The sequence below is a fragment of the Epinephelus moara genome, chromosome 17 (genome assembly GCF_006386435.1).
Source record: "Epinephelus moara isolate mb chromosome 17, YSFRI_EMoa_1.0, whole genome shotgun sequence".
NCBI lineage: Eukaryota > Metazoa > Chordata > Actinopteri > Perciformes > Serranidae > Epinephelus > Epinephelus moara.
Genome location: NC_065522.1, coordinates 2565916 through 2587708, shown reverse-complemented (window position 1 = coordinate 2587708; position 21793 = coordinate 2565916). Strand labels below are relative to the sequence as shown.

Below are 21793 nucleotides of genomic sequence, written 5' to 3'. Positions count from 1 at the left end.
TGATGTTGTTTTCTGTTTTTTTTTTTTTTTTTTTGTATTTTGTATCTGTTTTTATATTTTGGTATTTATCATTCTATTTATGTGGTATTGTAATTTTCACAGTGTTCTTGTAAAGCACTTTGGGGACTTCTGTCTTTTTAAATGTGTTATAGAAATAAATGTGACCTTGACCTTGACCTTACATGTATAGGTTACCTTACTTAGATTAAACTTCCAAGTCTACTTATTAATTCAGAGTACCACAAGAAGATTTAACAGAAATAATATGGTCAAACAATGCGACTTAAAACATGCAATCATTAACAAAATAACACATAAGCAAAAACAAGTGTTGAATACCGCTTGTTTCTTGAGAGATAGAATCTGACATGTTTTACACTTAGGATCCAATCAAAGTGGAGTCTAGACCTTAAGGGACAATTCACCCCAAAATCAAGGATATATTTTTCCTCTTACCCTTAGTGCAATTCATCAATCTATACTGATAAATAGCACTACAGGGTTAGGGTAAGAGTAAAAATGAACTAAAGGAGTTACATTAATGCTGCTCTCAATCCAACTAAATATTCTGTATATTTCAAGTGATGGCACAAACACACTCTCACAGGATACAACTCTGTACTTTCTAGAAGTAGAGACTGTCACGATTAACCAGGACTCCCTGGAGTAAAAGGTCTTATATATTAATGGGACCTTTCCAGCTAAATAAAGGATAAATACACTCTTTTCCTGATGTTGTACTTTATGAAAGCTTTAGTAGAGTCACGTGGACATCCCTTGGAAGTGAACTGCATTTGGTGTGAAGCCAGAGGTTTACGGCCTCTCCAATTAGATGGAGCTTCCTGTTTAGGTTTTTTCATAACACAGCAGCAGCAGCAGCGTTGGCAGGGAGTCTGGGGTTTCCCCTCATTGAATGTGACCTTCAGTTCAGCCTGCCTGCTGCAATATCTTTCAACTGGTCAAACAGTAAACTACTGTATCTGTCTGTAGTAGGAACATAGTAAAAAAAAATAGGGATATTGGGGCTGTACATTATGGCCTATAAATAAGACTGAGATATTTTTTAGGCTATATCACAATACACAATATACATCTCAATATTTTGACATCTCCTCTAAACAACTATAGGATGACTAAAATGCTAAACTACTAAACAAGCTACTGTTACAATAAAGTTAATAAGGTACTGTTCTAATAAATTTAAATAAATGACTGTTGCGATAAAGTTAAATAAAGAATTGTTATAATGAAATTAAATAAAGTAGTTACTGTTATAATAAAGTTAAATACAGTATTGTTATAATAAATTTTGTTAAAATATTGTTTTATGAAGGTTTATAAAGAATTGTTATAAAATATGAAGTTAAATAAAGTACTGTTATAATAAAGTTAAAGTAGTTATGATAAAGTTAAATCAAAGTATTGATATTAAAGTTAAATAGCAGACTGTTATAGTAAAGTTAAATAAAGTTGTTATAATAAAGTTAAATAAAAGGTACTGTTATATAAAGTACTAATTATAAAGTAGTTAGAATAAACAAAGTACTGTTATAGTGAAGTTAAAAATAGCTATTATAATAAAGTTAAATAGCGTACCATTACAGTAAAGTTAAATAAAATATTGTTATAATAAAATTTAATAAAGTTTTGTTACAATAAAGGGTTATAATACAGTTAGATAAAGTACTGTTATAATAAAGTAAATAAATTACTGATATAAGAAATAAATCAAAGCGAAACCGCTGGTGCGTTTATTCTGAAGCACCCTGCAAGTCTTGGGCGAGAAATACCATGGTGTCATGGTGATGGCTTAAAAAAATAAAAATAAAAATGATGTGACAGTTAATATTTGATGTTTGCAATATAGTCATTTTATACATCCCACTTGGAGCCGCAATACATTGAGTATAATCGATATATCACCCCAAGTGACTTCTAAAATGATTCTGTCTCATAGTTTTCATACTTCTGACCATTATTTGTAACAGTTTTGAGAATATTGTAATGTAAAGTAGTACTGGAGTCCTGTCTCAACCACAGGTTCAGTGTCAAGGTGTTTTCTGTTATTTCAAACTTGTTTCAGTGCCTATTCCACTAGGGATGCACCGAAATGAAAATTTGTGGCCGAAGCCGAAGCCAAATAAAATTAAACGCTTGGCCGAGTACTGAATACAGAATGCCGTTGTTTAGTTTTTCATTAGTTTTTGCAGATGAACCCCCTCCAGATTAGTGTTGTCACGGTACCAAAATTGGGACCCACAGTACGATACCAGTGAAAATATCATGGTTCTGAGTAGTATCACAATACCACAGCGAAAATGAGGCAGATGTGCCGTTTCTCATTTATAAAAAGATAAATCACTTTTCTATAATACATCAATGATATTTCAATGGAATAAATTACTTACTGACTTATTCATACTTCAAAAACAGCATCAATAAGTGATTAACATAGGGGGGATCGAAATAAATAAAATAAATAAATAAAATAAAAATCAACCAGCCACCCTCCTCCCCTGACAAGTAAAGAACAGTCCCTAAAGTGCGGTGAGGTTTGCGGACCTTTACCTGCCACACAGAGAGTAATGTGAACGGCTCGTTTCTCCTCTGACACGTCACATACCTGTGTGCTGCCACGGCTCGGCTGTCCAGGTACTTTTGGGCAGTCATGACATCAAAAAGAGGACATTATTGGAGCTGGACTTCTCCGTCGCCGGTAAGCCTTATCTTGCGCCGCGGAGCACTATGGCCGCCGTATTTGACAGGAATACATTCCTGTCTGTGTCTGTGACCCCCGTTTAACCCGGCGGGATTCACCTTTCGTTTCTGCTGCTGGTTGAAATCTATACTCACACAGCATGCTGAATGATTTGTTTTGCTTGCACAAAACTATTTTTAGTCGCAAATGCGAGTGCGGTGACCTATCGCAAAGATCGGATATCGGAAAGATAGAAAATATTGCAATATCTTGTGTGCTGTAAAGTGGTTTGAAAAAAATTTAATCGGAATCGGCCAAAATCGGAATCAGCCGTTGAAGCACTCTGCAAATCGGAATCGGCCCAAAAAACTGTAATCAGTGCAAGTCTCCTTGATAGAGACAATTTCAACAAGTGCACAAATCGGCGTCATTATAACTCACAGGATTCACAGCCAAAGCACTTGTCTTTTGCTAGACACATTTTCTCCACAAATACAACATACTAATTTTATTATGGCATTTTACATTATACAAATTAGCCTAGCAGCTAGCAGAGATTTCCTCTACTCATATACAGCCTGAAACAACAGCAACATTTAACAAAGGTAACGTTACAACAATCAGCTCCATTACAATTCACAAGGTTCACCAACAAAACCACTGTCTTATACTAAACACATTTTCCAAACAAATACAGCATGCTAACTTTATTAGCAAAACACTATGGCATTTTACACTGTATAAATTTGCCTAGCGACTAGCAAAGATTTCCTCTGCTTAAATGAAGCCAGGGTAAATCACACACAGGACCTAAACACTATTTTGTGAGGGCTGTATTGTCTTTGCAATTTATTGTTTCTTAACTGTGAAATAAAAGTAAATAAAAGCTTTGGTTCCACTGAGGGAAATGTTTTTCAGCTTACAAAAATAAACAGGAGGTCTGCATCGCTGCGACATGTAGTTACATTTCAGGGGAGGTGCACATCAGGCTACAGCGTAGGTTACAGCACAAGCTCTGCATCAACATAGAGCCTACGCCGTAGGCAGGCATCGATTCAACCAGAAGTATAAATCCTGCTTTATTCTGTTACTGTTACATGCTACATATTCTGAGGAGGAGTTATTTTCAATGGACATTAAGACCGGAGTGATTAAATATGTTCAGACCTTAACAGATTTTCCTGGTCAAAATTCAAATAAATTAAAAATAGCTACCTGATAACTCAAACCCTTGATACAAACACCAGAACAATTATGCTGTCAACCATTCTCATGGCCTTTCACACATACATACACATACACCTTCACCTTCTCTCATCTTTCCATTTTCACTCTCATTTTCCCCTTCAGGTGGGAGAGGCTCAGGCTCAGCGAAGGCATTCAGCCAAAGCAATCTGAGCATGGAATCAATCATGGATTCCCTTTCTATAAACATCTGCCCTCCTCTTTCTGCACTCCTCCTTTCATCACTCATGTTCTCCCCTCACCTCTGGAGCTACAGCACCAATAATTAGACCCAGGAACCACAAGCTTTCTCACTGAAGCTTTCAGTTTTTCACCACATTGGCTAAGAATGATCAGAGATCTTGTTGTATCACTGAACCATCCAGAAAAGCTGTATGGATAGTCTCTTTTTAAAGCCACATGTACTCCCCCTCTTGGCTTTTCTTCAAGCAGCTGTGAGGAAACCCCCCTGCTTTCCAAGTGAGACACTACATCTGCTGCCACTGTGCGATCGCTCACCATCACTGTGAACCTTTTCATCTCCTTTTGTTTGTGGATTTGTGTGTTGTGAACTCTCCCCTCAGCCCATTAGGGTCTTGCGTGGGGATCAATCAGCGGTCCAACATCCAGACAGCAAGGTTCTAGGCCCACACTGCACTGATAATGATAGAGAGAATAAAAAGGGTGAAGAGAGGTTTTTTCCCCCAATTCTGCCACCATGGTGCCTTCACTGGCTTGTGTTTGAATGTGAAAGACAACGCTATGAGTCATGTACAGCTCATCAGAAATCAGAGGCTGCGGTTGATATCAGAGAATGAGTCACAAAAGGAGCTGCTGGTCTCCTTCATGTTGTGTCACTTTGATAAGTGGAGTTACAAAAGTGAAAAGCGATGGAAATTGTGAAAGCGAAAGTGAATTTAAAGCTGCAGGAGTAAGATGTGGTGTGCACAGCTGCTACCATTTGAAACCTGACCACCTCTTGCTACTACAGACATAAAAAAAGAAAAATGGCGATGGCTTGAGAAAACATGTATAGTCACAAAAAGAGGAAAGTGGTTTGTGGGGTGACAGTGCTAAAAAAGGAACAGTATTAAACAAAGATACGGTCCCAGAATAACCAGTTGCCACAGCCCCAACAGAGTTAACACAGCAACATGTTGTATGACAGCATTACAGAGCATGTACTTACCCCTGGCAGACAACTTCTTGGTATTGATTATTTTGGCAGCGTATTCCTGCCCTGTGGAAATCTTCATGCACCGTCTCACCACAGAGAAAGCACCCCTATAAAAGAGATAAGGATCAGTCACTATATGGCAAGACTCACCATAACATACAGGACAGATACATTAACACTTTTATCTGACACATTATCATTGAACAGTGAATTACTGGATTGCAAGAGCCTTCTTACACATTCTCTGCAATCAGTACATTTACATGACATTAGAGAAAAACCATTTACTGTGTTAGTCCAACTAAAACCAAGGGCCACTTGCACAGAACACCTTGATTTAAGATTTTCCTTTAAGTCCTAGTTAAAGTTTCATAAAATAAAATAAGTTGCACAAAACACCCTTAAGTCTTCTCCTTAAGGTTTTCTTAAAATGTTCACTTAGGTATTTTTGGTTTTCTCCTTGTAAAGACCTTAGCAACCAAAGCAAAGTAAAAAAAAAAAACTAAGATACCTCTGAGTCTACCTTAACTGCAACATGACTGAATTTATGGTAGCAAAAGAAAAAAACAAACACACCCAGAGAAGACTGCTCTGCAACCAGGAGAACCGGATAGATAGGCTTCTGATTTTACACTATAGATTTGACTAAATACATTTTTGTTGCAAATTCTTCCTAAAATTGTTTTCTGGTATTTGGGGATCAAATTTGTACAAACAAACTTTGTAGTTTGTGCTTTCTATGACTGTATTCCTTTAGAGAAGGAACTAGAAGGACTAGAATTAGCAGCACTCAGGGCAAGGTGAGCGCATCTGTAGAGGACAAAAGTAGCACAGTCGAGAACAAGATGCTTCAGGTTTGTCCTTGCGGCTGGCAGAAAGTAACATCAATAAAAGGCCTCAGAACTCATCAAGGAAAAAAGAAGTGTGTGGCAACGAAAGGGCAGAGTAGCCGCATTGATCAGTACTTTCTAAGAAGTCAGTCGAGTCAGTCAGATGAAGTCCAGCGGCAGGTAGAAAACCACAGTTCGCAGGATATCAGTAACACTGCCACTGAGGAGGAGGAGGAGGAGGGGGTAGTAAGAGAGGATGCAGGTGACACTGAGGTCAGTATGCCAGTCAGAGAGAGAAGATTTTCTTGTGTAGTAGCGCAGAGATTAGCTAGCTACGTAGAAAGGAATAGCTTAATAGATACTTTGGTGCAGAAGGCAGGAATACCAGGTTTTGCAGGATGTTTAGAGTATACTAGCATGATCTGGCACCAGATTCAGGCAGCGAAGATTAAAAAAGGGACCTGCATATAATATTTTTAGATCTTGCAAATGCATTTGGTTCAGTACCGCACAGCCTCATTTGGAGTGCGTTTGACTACTTCAAAGTGCCACAGGTAGTTGTTAACTTAGTGAAAGCATATTTTCAGGATATTAGGTTGTGTCTGAGTATGGCAGGTTTCACAACAGGTTGGCAGAGGCTAGAAATAGGCATCGTGGCAGGGTGTACAATTTCTCCATTAGCATTTACTATGGCGATGGAAGTAATCATCAGCACTTCCAAGTGGGTGGTAGGTGGGGAGAGACGGCAGAATGGGTTGTATCTTCCACCAGTTAGGGCTTACATGGATGACATGACACTGGTGACCACAACAATGCCATGTACAAAGAGGCTACTAGAGAAGGTAAATAAGAACCTCAAGTGGGCCAGCATGAAGATCAAGCCTAGTAAGTCTAGAAGCAGTGATAGGAAGTTTGTCATAGGTGATGAGGAATTCCCAACAATTAGGGAAAAGTCAGTAAAGAGCTTAGGTAGGTGGTACAATGTGGAGTAGAATGATGAGGAACAGGTGATGAAATTTATCAAAGATGTGGCTGAAGGATTGGATAGAATGGATAAATCAGAACTTCCAGGAAAGTTGAAGTTGTGGTGTTTGCAATTTGGGCTATATCCTAGGTTAATGTGGCCATTATTAATTTATGAAATTCCAATATCCATTGTGGAGAGAACTGATAGGTCGGTTAGCTCCTATATTAGGAAGTGGTTGGGCACTCCTAGGTGCCTAAGTAGTGTTGCATTGTATGGAAAAGGGATACTTCAGCTGCCAGTATCTAGTTTGACAGAGGAATTTAAATGTACCAAGGTCAGGACAGAGCTCTTGTTATCTGGGAGTAAGGATGTGGTAGTTAGGAGTGTAGTTCCAAATCCAACCAAGGGGGAGAAGTGGAACCCAAGGTCGGCAGTTCAGGAGGCAGAGGCAGCTCTTAGGCATGCAGAGCTTGTAGGTAATGTTCAGTTTGGCCCGGGGAGTCCTGGGGCTTGGCTCAGGCAAACCAGTATGGAGTAAAGCAGGTCTCAAAGATAAAAGAAAGCTGGTTGTGGAACAGATACGTAGACAGGAGGAGATATTAAGGGGTGCAAAGGTAGTGGCCCAGGCTAAGCAGGGACAGTGGTTGAATAGGGAAAGTGTAGAGAAGAGGAAGCTTAGTTGGAGGGACCTGTGGAGTATGGAGGAGAATCATATTAGATTCCTGGTAGGGGCTACATACGATGTGTTACCAACCCCCCAGAACCTAAAACTGGGTAAATGGGGACCCATCATGGCCACTGTGTACCACAACCTTAAAGCATATTTTGTCAGGCTGTGAATTTAGCTTGTCACAAGGCCGATAAACATGGTGACATAACCAGGTGTTGAAAAATTTAGCTGCAGGCATCGAAGGGAAACGAAGACAGGTAAATTCAGAGGGTTTTAAGAATAGGAGTTTAGCAATTCAGTTTGTCCGTGAGAGGGAGAAATACATAAGGGATAAGTTAGTAAGGAGGCAAGGGTGTGGCCGTCTAGAAGGTGCTTGTGATTGGGAAATGCATGTAGATTTAGTAGGGGGAAAGCTTGTTGTTCCCCAGGAAATAGTTTGTACCAAGCAGAGGCCTGACATAGTGTTGTGGTCAGTGACTCAACGGATAGTTTATTTCATTGAGCTGACAGTTCCTTGGGAAGACTCAGTGGAAGAAGACTATGAAAGAATAAAGCTTAGGTATGCAGACTTAGGAGCAGAAGCTGAGCAGCAAGGATGGAAAACTAGGATTTGTCCAGTGGAAGTGGGGTGTAGGGGATTCATAGCAAGATCAACTGTCTCGCTCCTGGGGGAACTCGGAGTGCGGGGACAGAGTTTGAGGAAGACAGTGAAGGAAATGTCAGATGAAGCAGCCGGAGCTAGTCAGTGGATTTGGATGAGGAAGAATAATGTCAGTTGGGGGCCAGCAGGGGGAACTACTAAGCAGGGTACATAACTCCTTGAGATCAGGTGGAAAGATCCACCAATCAGTCCTCTCAGGAGAAAATCCAGGAAGAGGAAGCTTATTTAAGTGTGGGAGTGGCCTATTTGAATCCCTTTTTTTTTGAGACCATGCTGCAAGGTGAGTGTGTTTGCTGATCCTGTGAGTTTATCTATCTCCTTTAATTTTAGTTTATGTTGGAGTTATGCTATGTAGCGTGTGAAATAAAGTATAGTGAATGTGCTAGGAAAGGTAGTATCAGCACGGTCTCTACCTGGAGCTCGCATGAACGGAGCCTGGGTTTGTTGAAGGTGGCAGTGCTGTTTAGGCTGAGAAAGCCATGTGTAAGTAAGGTAAAGGAGGTTGTCGGGTTGGTGCGGGGAGCAGTGAGACCTGGCATTAGGGGAGTGTCTCTGGGACGCCAGAGATCACTGTCTAGCCTCCTAGAGTGTCATGGGAACAACTAGATGAAAGAACAAAAGGACACGCACATCCTAGAAAAGACTTAGCCTAGGTGCTGGACCACAAAGAGGCATCAATGTAGAAAAAGTTGAGTCCGCACACTAGATACAGCTCCCAAGATTTAATCTGAATATCACGTCATCTGACGTTTCGGGCACAGGCCCTTCATCAGACATGTCTGTTTCTCTGACATGTATTTGCTTTAGGGAAACTGGTACCATAGAAAGGTATTCTTCATTCATGAAAGGTATGTGAATGAAGTTGTTTTTTAAGGATACCAGCAAGTGTTAACATGACATCTGTAAAAGGCACAGGTGATGTTGCAGACAGTGTAAAGCACCAATTGAATAAAGATTTCAGCACTAACTCTGACTCACTGATTTGCTTTTTACAAAAATGCTCAATAATTCATTACAACCCTTCCCTGCTCCTCTCTTGGAACATTCACTGATTAATTATCTGTAACTACTTATCCTGTTACAGGGTTGCAAGAGGGCTGAAGCCTATCACAGCTGACACTGGTCAAGAGTTAGGAAACACCCTGGACAAAACACCGGACTATCACAGGGCTGACATATTAGCCTTTTTTACACACAGCAATGAGGCTATAGAGCCGTTACAAAAACCTGTCTTCATGTCACCTTTACATTTTTACACAGAACCAAACAATGGCTGCATCATTCCGCTCCAGTGTGTGACTTTAGACAGCATGCTGGCATCACAGAATCAAGGAAGCGTCACAGTTGCGACATCTAGTGTGACATATAACGTACATGTCAGCAGCACTTTATATGAAATAACAACATAGCAAAAACAATCATTTACCGTCCCTGTTATTTGGCGGCTGATCTCGTCCTCTGCACGGAGGGTAACCGTCGATTCCGACCAAAAGCTTCATGAGTGTCATAAGCAGCCAGTAGCCATTCATTTTCAATGCACGCTGGCTATAAAGGGCGTCGGGGGCATCGGCTGCAGCGAGCGGCGTGATGCCAGCGACCAGAGTGTCAAGTAGAAGTTGAGAGAAGCTGAACTTTACGCAAATGAGCAGCGCCGCTGGCAAAGCAGCAGCCAATTGCAGACCGGGTTTGCAGGACTCTGTGGACCCAGTCCTGCATTTCCTCAGCATATACGGCGTTGCAATACAAAGGAGGGTTCCGAAAGTGCGATCCATGGTGAAAGAGGAAACCGAAGATGTGCATGCTATATAGGCTACACTTTTTTCCCTCCAAATAAGCTCCTGCTTATTTTCCACCAATTACATTTCTCAATGGTCCTACGTGCCAACAGGAGGGTAAAATCATAATGATAAAAGACTCATAAAGACGATATGACAGTGTTTATTTACGTTATTTTAATTGTGTAATGAAAGTCATGAATAATACATAGTGAAGACATAAATGATAGTATATTTGTTCATACTTGTAAAGTGCACAGCCAGTCAGCCTAGATGGACACATCTGCAGCGCTCAGCCCCGCCCCTTTGGCCGCTGCAAGTGCCTGCTGGAGCTGGCAGTGTGAGCGATGTCAGAGCGACCAGAGCACCCGCTGGCGACCATGAAGCTTTTGGTGGGAATCCCCAGTTAGGTGCTCCTGGACCTCACCGTTTTCCCTATTTGCAGACATTTTCAGCAGCTTTTCTATCTTTGAGTTCACTGCTAACAGCTAACAGCTACTTTTTAAATATCCCACAGTGGGTCACACACATAACACGTCATCAAAATGTCACACTCGTGCCGCCCATGATCCCGTCCTGCTGGCTGTTTTGTTTATACAAACATTCAGTATGTTTACATGACAGAGAAAATCGATTTGTGTCAGTCCGACTTAAACCAGACTTTTGAAGTACATATAAACATGTTAGTCAGACCGAAATCGTACTAAATCAAATTCCTCATAGTTGGACTAACACACCAAGATAATTCGGTTAGGAGTGGAATTCCTCCTGTATATAAACAGTCAATCAGACCCAAACTGGCTGAGGTGCTCTGCATATGCTCCTCAGCTTTGCAGTTTCCAGAAGTCACATAGCATTAAATGTGTAACAGAAGAAAAAGCCAGTAACAACATGGAGAAATTAGGGCTACACGATATTGGGAAAAATTGACATTGCGATTTTTTTGCCCCCAGTGATATATATTGCGATTTATATTTTTTTAAGGGTGCATTATTTTTCACCAGATGACTTCAGTAGCTCTATTTGGTGAGAATTAATCATTCTGGAATTATTAGGCCGATATTGCTTTGAAAGCAACAGTATAAAATGTGCTGAAAATAGGCATTTGTTCAGTGAAACCACCATCTGATTTTTTTTTTTTTTTTTCGTCTTAGCTCTTTAGAAACTATTGTTATATTATTTGCCGTTATGGATGCTTCATAACCAGGTCAATTTACACACTTGTGAGTAAAGCATATAAGAGGAGAGGAGAAGAGAGGGCTCCGTCTTGTCTCTTCATAAACTAAAGTTATATTATTTCGCGCAACGGACGCTTCATATAACAACATAACATTATACTATTTATCATATTATACAGTGTAATGTTTCACCTTATAACGTGATGACTTACATTGTTTACACGACGGCATGTCATGTCTGTCTCCACATGGTCGCGCCTTTACAATTCTCCTGTGCTCTCTGTATCGCGCACAGCGGAGTCAGGCCCCCCCACACACACACACACACACACACACACACACACACACACACACACACACACACACACACACTAGAGCGTGGCTCGGGTCGCATTTTCCCGAGTCTGAGACATTTATAACCGAGCCACACCCAAAACCACAGCACAGCACTGTGCACACTCTCCTCCAGATTAGTGTTGTCAAGGTACCAAAATTGGGATCCACGGTACGATACCAGTGAAAGTATCACGGTTCTGAGTAGAATCATGATACCACAGCGAAAATGAGGCAGATGTGCCTTTTGTCATTTATAAAAAGATAAATCACCTTTCTATAATACATCAATGAAATTTCAATAGAATAAATTACTTATTGACTTATTCATACTTGAAAAATGGCATCGGTAAGTGATTAACATAGGGGGGTTGGAAATAAAATAAATAAAATAAAAATCAACCAAAAATCAACCAGCCACCCTCTTCCCCTGACAAGTAAAGAACAGTCCCTTCAGTGCGGTGAGGTTTGTGGACCGTTACCTGCCACAAAGAGAGAAATGTGAAGGGCTCGTTTCTCCTCTGACACATCACATACCTGTGTGCCGCCACGGCTCGGCTGTCCAGGTACTTTTGGGCAGTCATGACACCAAGAAGAGGAAATTATTGAACCTGGAGCCAGGCTTCTCCGTCGCAGGTAAGCCGTTATCTTGCGCCACTGAGCACTATGGCCGCCGTATTTGACAGGAATACATTCCTGTCAAATTATCACTGTGTTTTAGTACCGCGGTCTACCGTACCAATATACCCTGCAACACTACTCTAGATAGTTCAGTATTACATTCTTTGCAAACCGCTTTTCTTCTATCACTCTCCAACACTTTGAAATATCGCTGCACTGCCAACATTTTAATCCAGTATCTTTGATTTTACTCCGTCCGTCACCACACTCTGTTTGATTGCATCATCAAAACACGCCACTATTATTCGGCCTTGCTTTTCATTTATTCCACCGAATACCGAATGTGTGTTTTTTTGCAATATTTGGCCGAATATATTCGGTTACCGAATATTCGGTGCATCCCTACTTAATTTAATTAGGGCAAGCCACATCGCAAGCTCCGCAATGTATATATTGCACACATGTGCATCGCGACAGCAATGCTTAAAAGATACATCGTTCAGGCCTAGGAGAAATCTACATCCAGAGCTGTGCATTTTTGGATGGGCAAAATGTACATAGCTGTTAAGTTGTCCACCATGGTACCAGTTTGCTGCTAGCTAACCGTACCTAACTTGTTTGTTGATTGTTTGGTCTGTGACGTAATAGGTCAACTGGAAAAAGGTCCAATACTAACAAGCTGAAAGGGGGCATATCGCCACCTATTGTAGCGCAGTTGGACACACTTTGGTCATTAAATCGATTCCCCTCCCATGTTTGTGTACTGGGACAAGGACAGTAGTCCTGTTAAATGGCTTAGCTGAGCTATAACCGTAGCTAAACTTAACTGTGCATGTAAATGTACAGATTGTTTGATGACCATTCACACTCACATTCACACCTACGTGCAATTTAGAGTCATCAATTAACCTGCATGTCTTTAGACTGTAGGAGGAAGCCTTAGAACCCGGATCAAACCCACACTGACACTGGGAGAACATGCAAACTCCACACAGAGGAGCCCCAGCCAGCTAGGGGATACCTGTCTGTAAACCGACCAATTCTCACTTTGTAAGAACACATTCCCCTTCTAAAGGCTTCCTTACAGTAGGTGCTTACTCTAAAAATATGCAGCTGGAGTATCAGCTTCCAAAACTATCCAAACATTAGGCTACCAAGGACAGAGTGGAACAATAACTGATGTAATAGCTGGTATTTAGTCAATGTGATAAATGATTAATGCTGATAGGTCACTATGTCAGCTCAGAGCTCTCCCATGCGATTTATTTTTAGGCCTAAATTCACTAAACAAACTACATGCTTTACCCTGAAGCCAGGTCAAAAAGGAGAGCCACGCCTTCCCAAAACTCAAAGACTGCGTTTACCTGTATTAATATATAGGCTAGCCGAGATGTAAGTGGTGTGGAGGTACATATTTAGCTGTGTTCTACATTTTGCAGAAAACATACAGTGGTTGTCGTTGTTGGAGAAACAAAAAATGTGTGAATGCGCTGTAGTGTGTGTGGTGCCACAGACACACCACCGAGGAATTTCAACCCTTCGCATTTTGAAAAAAGGGCGGAAACTTGTACAAACTGCCCAAATTACTGAGAAACACTGGGTTTCTTATGGGCCTATACATAAGGTTACCATCATGGTGTTAGCTAAAGGCAGGCTTCGGTTCACTGCAGTGGACTGAGAGCAGCACAGGTGACAGGTCTCCCATAAAGGTTTCCCCACTGCCTTGTGTGCGCTGCTAATAACACGAACACCGAATTCCATCCAAATTTCTGCTTGTTTTTACTTGTCTGGCACGTGGCCAGAGATAAATGGACGCTAGAGCATGAATTCAGATTACAGGCAGATTGTGATATGGCACTTTTAAATTCGGCATTTGTTTCAAAGCACTCACCGATGTTTCCCCTAAAAGAATCAACTTGTTTTTATTGGTATGGCGTAGACAAGACATTGTTCCTCCAAGATACACGCTGATGGGCGCAGACGAGCAGAAACCGATTAAAAAAGTTGAGACAAACATACGAGCATAGGGAGTAGCCTATTAATCATAACGCCTCGGGGCTCGACACCGAGTCATTTTTTTTTTAAATCATTTTTTTAAGGCTCGCGGTTTTCGTTGACAACAAAGGTACACGTAAATCTGAAGACATTTGAATGGGAGTTGGCGTGACGTCCTGCCCCGCACGCGCTTACTAACTACACACAATCAAGGTAAGAACAGGTAAGACTCCAGCGGAGGTTTCGATTAATTGAAATAGATAGCAAAAGCACAGCGGGATAAAACTCTCCTGTAACCTTATATTAAAACATTAGTAAAGCGATTAGAGAACTTACTTTCCCAGTTCCTCGTACAGCTGGTACTCATCGGTAAACCTTGTGCAAGTCGTTGAAGCCATGATAAGGTGAGCGCGGACCAACTTGGGAAACTGAAAGCCTCAGTCGCTTTAATACAGTCCACAAATCCTTTCCCCCTCTGACTCCCAAAGTGCCACTTGTCGCCTTTCGGCGGATAAATTGAGAACAAACGTCGGAATGATTCGATACAGCTCGATGTCGCTCCTCCCCGCTCCTGATCGCAGATCCTGGCAGTTCCTCCTGGAGTTGACAGGGACGTCGCGACCTGCTGTTGTGTTTGTCTCAACACTGACACTTAAATTAGTTGACCGCAGTCAAGACAGACTTAATATACGCTTTCACATATCCGGTGGCGTCCTTTCAAAATATACCATAATTAACACCTGTTTTAATTTACTTGTGTGTAAATGTAGAACCTAACTGTATTGGGATGTATTCAAAAGGATAAAACCTAATTGTTGAAGATATTTTCAAATCACTTTTCAGTCCTGTTTGATAATTCTAAACCCAACACTCATGTTCAAAGTAGGCCTAGAGCTCATGTTAAATCAAAAATGGTGTGATTTTCTACATATCCTCTAAAAGGCATCTCCATCATGGTTTTCTGGTTTTGTGAAACAGTATCATCTATAACAAATTCTATGCTTATTCTACATTAACTACAAAAAACATAATTCACGATAAAAAACAATTTTGTGAAACTAATAACAGTCTATTTTCTTTCGTAGTTTTTTAATATGTAATGATGATTGCTGGGTAATATGTATGTTGATGTTGTCCATCATAAAGGCTCTGTTTAATCATATAACAAGACAATACAATTTACAGCAGCTAGTTTAGGTGACATGTCTCTCAAGACTGACAAGCTGGGTACATCTGCAAGCAGATATAAAAGCAGCAGTAAGACATACTGTTGGTAAAATATATATATATATATGTCTAAAACTGTGTGTGCGTGTGTGTGTGTGTGTGTGTGTGTGTGTGTGTGTGTGTGTGTGTGTGTGTGTGCGTGTGTGTGCGTGTGTGTGTGTGTGCGCTTCATGACTAGAAGTTAGAGCACACTAGAACCCATCATAATAGCATGCACAGGTGCCCACTGTAACTACCTCACACCTCTTTTTAGACTGTTACTGTTACTTGTAAAGCCCACTATAAAGCCTGCCATCATGTAAAGTACACAAATTATGTTTGTGAAAAATTCATCTTGCTACTTTTAAGTCATTAAAAATGGAGCAAAATGCATATATCGTTGCAGGAAGAATGTGCTGCTGACAGAGAAGTATCAGTACCATCTGATAAAAACAAAAAATGTTGTTGTGATTTGTTTTGTTTTCTTTTTTTGTTTGTTTGTTTTTTAAATCAGAGGCAGAGGGTTGAATGAGGAACACCACCTAAATTAAGAATTCCAGTATATTATTTCCACGGCCCAGGAAAGTTCAACCAATATTTGTGAACATGACTTGTATGTGGGGCCCATGTCGGTAGTAAGCACTACTAGTAGTAGTAGTAGTAAATTTACCACCTGCATGGGCCCCACATACAAACACTGGCTGGGTCAAGCTACTCTCTCTCAAAGCCAGGAACCAGAGAAGAAGGTCTGAATTTTGTGATGTCAAGGGGTAGAAAGTCTAGAGCTGCTTGACAGACAATGAATGGGAGCCTGATTTTATTTGTTTTCTTTTTTTATACCCAAAAAGAGCTTTATTCTATTATAGCGCTCTCAGCTGTGAAACAGAAAATGTCCCCATATATTCAGAGCATTCCCCTGGGTGCTCTCAGTGTCATCTAGAACATTATGCCCTATGACATCAAAAATAAAATTGGAGTTTTAGCACTCTAGGTTTTGGATTTCTGAGAGAGTTGTTATGTTTACTGATATTTTTAGACTCTCTTAGACTAAAGAACCTATCGCAGCTGACATTGGGTGAGAGGCAGGGTACATCCTGGACAGGTCACCAGACTATCACAGGGCTGACACATAGAGACAGACAACCATTCACACTCACATTCACAACTACAGACAATTTAGAGTGCGTGTCTTTGGACTGGGGGAGGTAGCCGGAGTACCTGAAGAAAACCCAGAACATGTAAACCCCTAGTTGTATTATCATGGGTCTTAAAATGCTGATCATGCAGGCACTACTACTAGAATCTGCTACTGTTACCATTATACACAGAAGTCTAAGATTTATAATTTAAAGTAAAAAAGCAATTAAGAAAATGCAAGCAGTCCATACTTCTCAAGGTGCAAAATGTTTTAAAGCTTTAAAAAAGGCAGAAGCAAAATGTCTTTTTTACTCAAAGAGTAGATTATAATCAAAATGGTGATCAAGGTTAAGTGAAGTTGCTGAAACCCCTTTTTTATTTATCTTGTGAAAGTGTGTTTAAAATATTTGCATTTTATTTTGATTAATTTTTAATCATGCTTTTTACCTGGTTACTGAATGTTATAGCATGATATTTCAATGTGGCCAACATTAATCTTTTATTTTATTTTGGAGGTAAAGTAACTTACCAGCCGTTTTCTTTCTGGTATGTTGCATCTACCTTGATTAAGCTGAATTTTGTCTTAGGCTTCCTTGTTTGGGAAGCTGCACAGGAGCTCCATCTAGAGGTAGCAAAGTTGACCTACCACCATAAGTCTGCTGTGGGGAATTGGAACTGACAGAGTAAAGCACATGACAAGCCTGTAAAACCCTTAAGCACAAGGTCCCACCACACACTGCTAATTATGGTTTTATGGATGTGTTTCACATAATACAGTTAAAACGTGTCTAATTAACAAAGAAACTTGTCTTGGATGTTTTCCTGCAAGAATTACCATGGAAACAACCATTTTAAGACAGCAAATTAAAACTACACTGTTTTTATGACTTTATTACCCATCATTGCAATATGTGGCATCAAAGTACACCCTCATTTGAGCCTTTCCCTTTACTGCAGCAGGTTCACTGATTGTTAGTTAATAGATTTTGTATTTGTTTTGTCACTGAGATTTTCCACCAGTGGTATTGACATTACCACTAACCCTAACCCTAAACTGTCTCCACAGATTGGACTTAAGAAACATTATAATAATTTATAGAACACAAAGTGCTTTTTTCTTTCCACCCATTGACAGTAAACTCAAAGGCAAGATAAGTTTTCTTATCTTGGGTTTGGCATCTTGGTGTTTCTTCGATTATTATCATCTCAATTCAGTTAAATTCAATTCAATAAGCTTTACTGACATGACATTTCATATGTGTTGCCAAAGCACAATTACAATTTAAGAAAGTCAGTTCAATTAGGCACAGTGGAATATAATAGGTAATTAAATTATTAAAGAAACAATGCATTAATACAAAAATTTACATACATACACACATTGAGGAAAAAGTGAATGAATAAGTAAAAGGCAGAGTGTGAGCTGTGAGGAGATGAACTCCAGCTGTTATATGTTGTCGTGTTGAGCCCCGTTTCCACCAAACACTTTCAGTATGGTACCTTTGGAATCAAACATAATCCTTCAGACATGGTACCTTGGTTGTCTCTTAGGCTGTGACATGCACTGACATATCTGGCTGCATCTAAGGCATTGACACTATTTTCTCCAAGTAGATGATACATTTTAGTGTGGTTGGAGTGTACATGTACATTTTGTAAAGAGCTTTTTTTCTGATGTCTTCATTTCAATCTTGATCTGTCTCCACCTGTCTCTGAAGACAGAGCTGACACAGCCTGTCCTCTCTAGGCAGCCAGATCTGCATGTGTCTGCTAGTCTCTATGGCCAGGTTGTGATCACTGAGTCTGTACATGGTCAGTATCTTTCTCAGTTTCTGATCTGTCACAGCAGTCAGATAGTTTGTCTTTGTGTACTTTCTGTTTAGGGCCAAATAGCACTGAAGCTTGTTTTGGAGGTTTGTGGTAGATGCCCAATAGTTGATGTTTTCTTTTTCTTTAGCGATAATTTGTTTAGGCTGGATTATGTGAGTGTTGTCCTGAGGTGTTGTGCTGTTAGAGGTGGTGAGCCTCAGTACCAGCTGGCTGAGAGGACTCCTCTTGATGTTCTCCTCTTGGCAATGGAGAGCCTTGTAATGGTAGGTGTTTGTAGATTGTTCTTTTTTATATTCTAATCAAAAGGGGGATTGGCTGGGTTCAGCTCGGCATCCATTGTTTGGGGTGTTCCTGTGGACTCGGAGTATACTCTTGCAAATCTCAGTGTGTAGAGCTTCAATTAGGTGTTTGCCTATTTTTCAAAGTCTTGATTTACAGGACCCCACACTTCACTACTATACAGCAATGTTGGTTCAATTATAGATTGGGATATTTTGTGCCAGATTCTAGTGGGTATATATATATGTTTGAAGACTGTTTTATAGCATAGAATGCTCTCCTACCACTGTCTCTGAGATCATTAATGGCAAGATTGAAATTTCCTGTTCAGGTCATTTTTAGTCCCAAATACGTGTAGCTGTGTGTGTGTTCTTTGTCAGTGGAGCCCAATAGGAACTTGATTGGGTTTCCCAGATGCCTGGGTCCTTTCTGGAAATAAAGACATAATTCTAGTCTTTTCCAGATTAACCGTTAGGGCCCAGGTGTGACAGAAGTTTTGCAGGTGATTCAGTTGATGTTGTATTGCTTCATTAGACAGAGCTAACAATATTAGATCATCTGCAAAAGTAAGCATTTAGTTTTTGTGCCTGAAAGGCTGAGACCAGGGATATCTGACTGTTGAAGTGATTTTCCTAATTGATCAGTATAAAAGTTAAACAGGGTGGGGCTGAGACTGTAGCCCTGTTTCACCCCTTAACTTTTGGGGAAGAAATCTGCTTCCATGCAGCCAATTTTATTATTTGTATGGTTTTAAATATTTCATAGTCTGGTTCTGCTCCAGGGTTTTGCCTCTGAGTTTTTTCTTTGCCACTGTGGCACATTGAATTCTGTGAATTAAAAAAAAATTGACACCTTATGTCATAATTATAAGATCTTATCTTGTAATTACAAGATCTTATCTTGTAATTATGAGATATTGATCTAGACAGGGGTAAAGTTGACGTGTGCTTTTGTTAATGTCCCTGCATGGGTTGCCATGTGCTTTTGTTGATGTTGTTTGGTTGCAGCATCCTGAAACAGCAGATGCCAAAGGATACAAAGTGTGTAAAATCTAGACATGAAAGGTGACTGCAAAGCAGCAATATGTGATGACTTCGGAATGAGTCATTTTTCACAGCTATTATCTCCAATAGTTCTGTATCAAGGCCTCAATTTGTCCCCGTTTTTCGATGTGTTGGAAAGCTAATTTAGGCAGATACTTCACAGTGTTACTCAACTGGAAATAATCACGAATATCCAGCCCATTCTCATTCCGAAGTCATCATATATTGCACGTTGCAGTCGCCTTTCACATCTATAATTATATTTTGCAAAAGCACATGGCTTCACCAGGATGCCAACAAAAACACATAGGAACTTTACCCCTGTCTAGATCAGGATCTCATAATTATGAGATCTTTAGTTGTAATTATGAGTTAAGGTGTCAATTTTTTTTTTTGTATTCAGTGAATGCAGTGTGCTTCTGTAATGCTCTTGGTGGGAATTTGCTTGAATTGTTGGGTTTCTGTCAATTAAAGAGTATGGTCTGGACCTGATCTATATGAAAAATATATAAAGATAACTTTTGTATAGCACTAAAATTAAATCAAAACTGAATACACTTTTGACAGAAGTCTGCCCGTATCATGCTTTACATGATGTTCTGGTATCTGAAAAGTCTTGTTGGTATCACAGCTCTCTTGTTTGTCTGTTATTTCCACATTATTCATATTTTTTCAGCTTTATTTTCAATTAACATTCATCTCTCTGGTAATGCATGCTCTTCTTACAGTGGCTGCTCAGCCCCCAATAGTGGCGCAGCTCACAGTTTGAGAACCATTGTGTTATAAGGGCAAGGTTGTATTTTAGAGCAGCTAATGATATTTGACCAGATTGTGCACTCCTCCTTAGAGGTGGACAAATCAGTACCAACAATATTAATACTACCATAATTAAGTCTTGTTTGGAGTATCGATACCGGTGTCAGCAGTGTCTTTTCACGTTAGATCATGGTCACACTCTCTGTTCCTTTGCTGCTTCCGTTGTGTGCATTCATGCAGCAGTCACCTTGTTAGTTCACAGAGTAAACTTGTTATTTCCCATAAACCATTCTTCATCAGTAAATGGAGTTTGCTTAGTTGTTATGGAGATAACCCCACACTACATACTGATTCTAAGACAGGTTTGAATCTGTTTTTAAGCTGCTTTTGGGAAAGAATAGATAAATTGCGAGTGGTAGTAAGACAGCTCCAGAAAAGCTTTTTTAAGAAAACATAAGATCTTGTGAAATTTAATTCACAGATTCACAGACTGATTTGCGTCTGGCATGTGTTGTATCATATCCTGTTATTAAAAAACAGTAAATATGCACTAATATACTAACAACTAAAACAGTGCACAATGCTGATTAAAATGCAATGCATACTGCAAGAATTAGTATGTAGGGTGGGTTCAGGACATATCACTTGTGCTTGTTCAAGGGTGGCTGAAGAAACATTCAAATCCTTAAGTAAAAGCACCAGTACAGCAATCTGAAAGTACTTCATTACAAGTAAAAGTCCTGCCTTCAAAAGTTAAAGTACACAAGTATTATCAGCAAAATGTAAAAGTATGTGGCCCCTGTGACTGACCAATTATGACACTGTTAGATTGCCAATACTAATGAATTAATGCAGAAGCAGCATTTTACTGTTTTAGCTGCACATTTTTGTTTGAACTGCTTTATCCACAGTTTAGCTGGAGGTCGGCAAGATTTAAAGGGGATTACAGTCTAATATTATTTTGTCAGACTAAGGTCAATAATGAACTTTTATATTCACATTACAACAAACTGGTAGCAGTAAAAGAAAGAATTGTTGACACCCTTTTATTCTTATTGACTGATTAAAGTCTTAATGATGAGGACTGATTTCACAACAGCCAAATGCAAGCAGGTAAAGAACCATACTTTGGTTTCCTACTTATGTGTAGATCTGTGGACTCAAGTCACAAGACTTGGATTCAAGTCAGACTCAAGTCACAAATTTGATGACTTTATACTTGACTTGATAATATCAAAAAAGATTTGCAACTCAACTTGGACCTTAACACCAATGATTGCTGACTTCACTTTATTTGAAAATACTTGATACCATCCCTCAAGCCCAAAGTATGCTGTTTTAAAAGTGTACCACGAATCTGTATATTTACCTTCATTTCCTAAAGTCACTGACATTAATGCTATTATTTCCAGC

The 21793-nt window shown here is 39.8% G+C and overlaps 1 protein-coding gene across 6 annotated transcripts in view; it reads right to left on the bottom strand.

Moving 5' to 3' along the window:
* The window catches only part of camk2d1 (calcium/calmodulin-dependent protein kinase (CaM kinase) II delta 1), a 229557-nt gene extending 214793 nt beyond the window's left edge, over nucleotides 1–14764 (bottom strand). For 3 of the 6 annotated variants that reach the window (XM_050066961.1, XM_050066960.1, XM_050066962.1), the window contains exons 1-2: nucleotides 14466–14680; nucleotides 5112–5206 (exon numbers count right to left, since the gene is read on the bottom strand). In XM_050066961.1, the coding sequence (XP_049922918.1) occupies nucleotides 5112–5206; nucleotides 14466–14527 (157 nt within the window). In that variant the 5' untranslated portion in view covers nucleotides 14528–14680. Of the gene's footprint in view, nucleotides 1–5111; nucleotides 5207–14465 lie in introns of all 6 variants that reach the window. The other 3 variants (XM_050066964.1, XM_050066965.1, XM_050066963.1) reach the window with 2 other exon arrangements.
* Between the last annotated feature and the right edge of the window lie 7029 nt (nucleotides 14765–21793).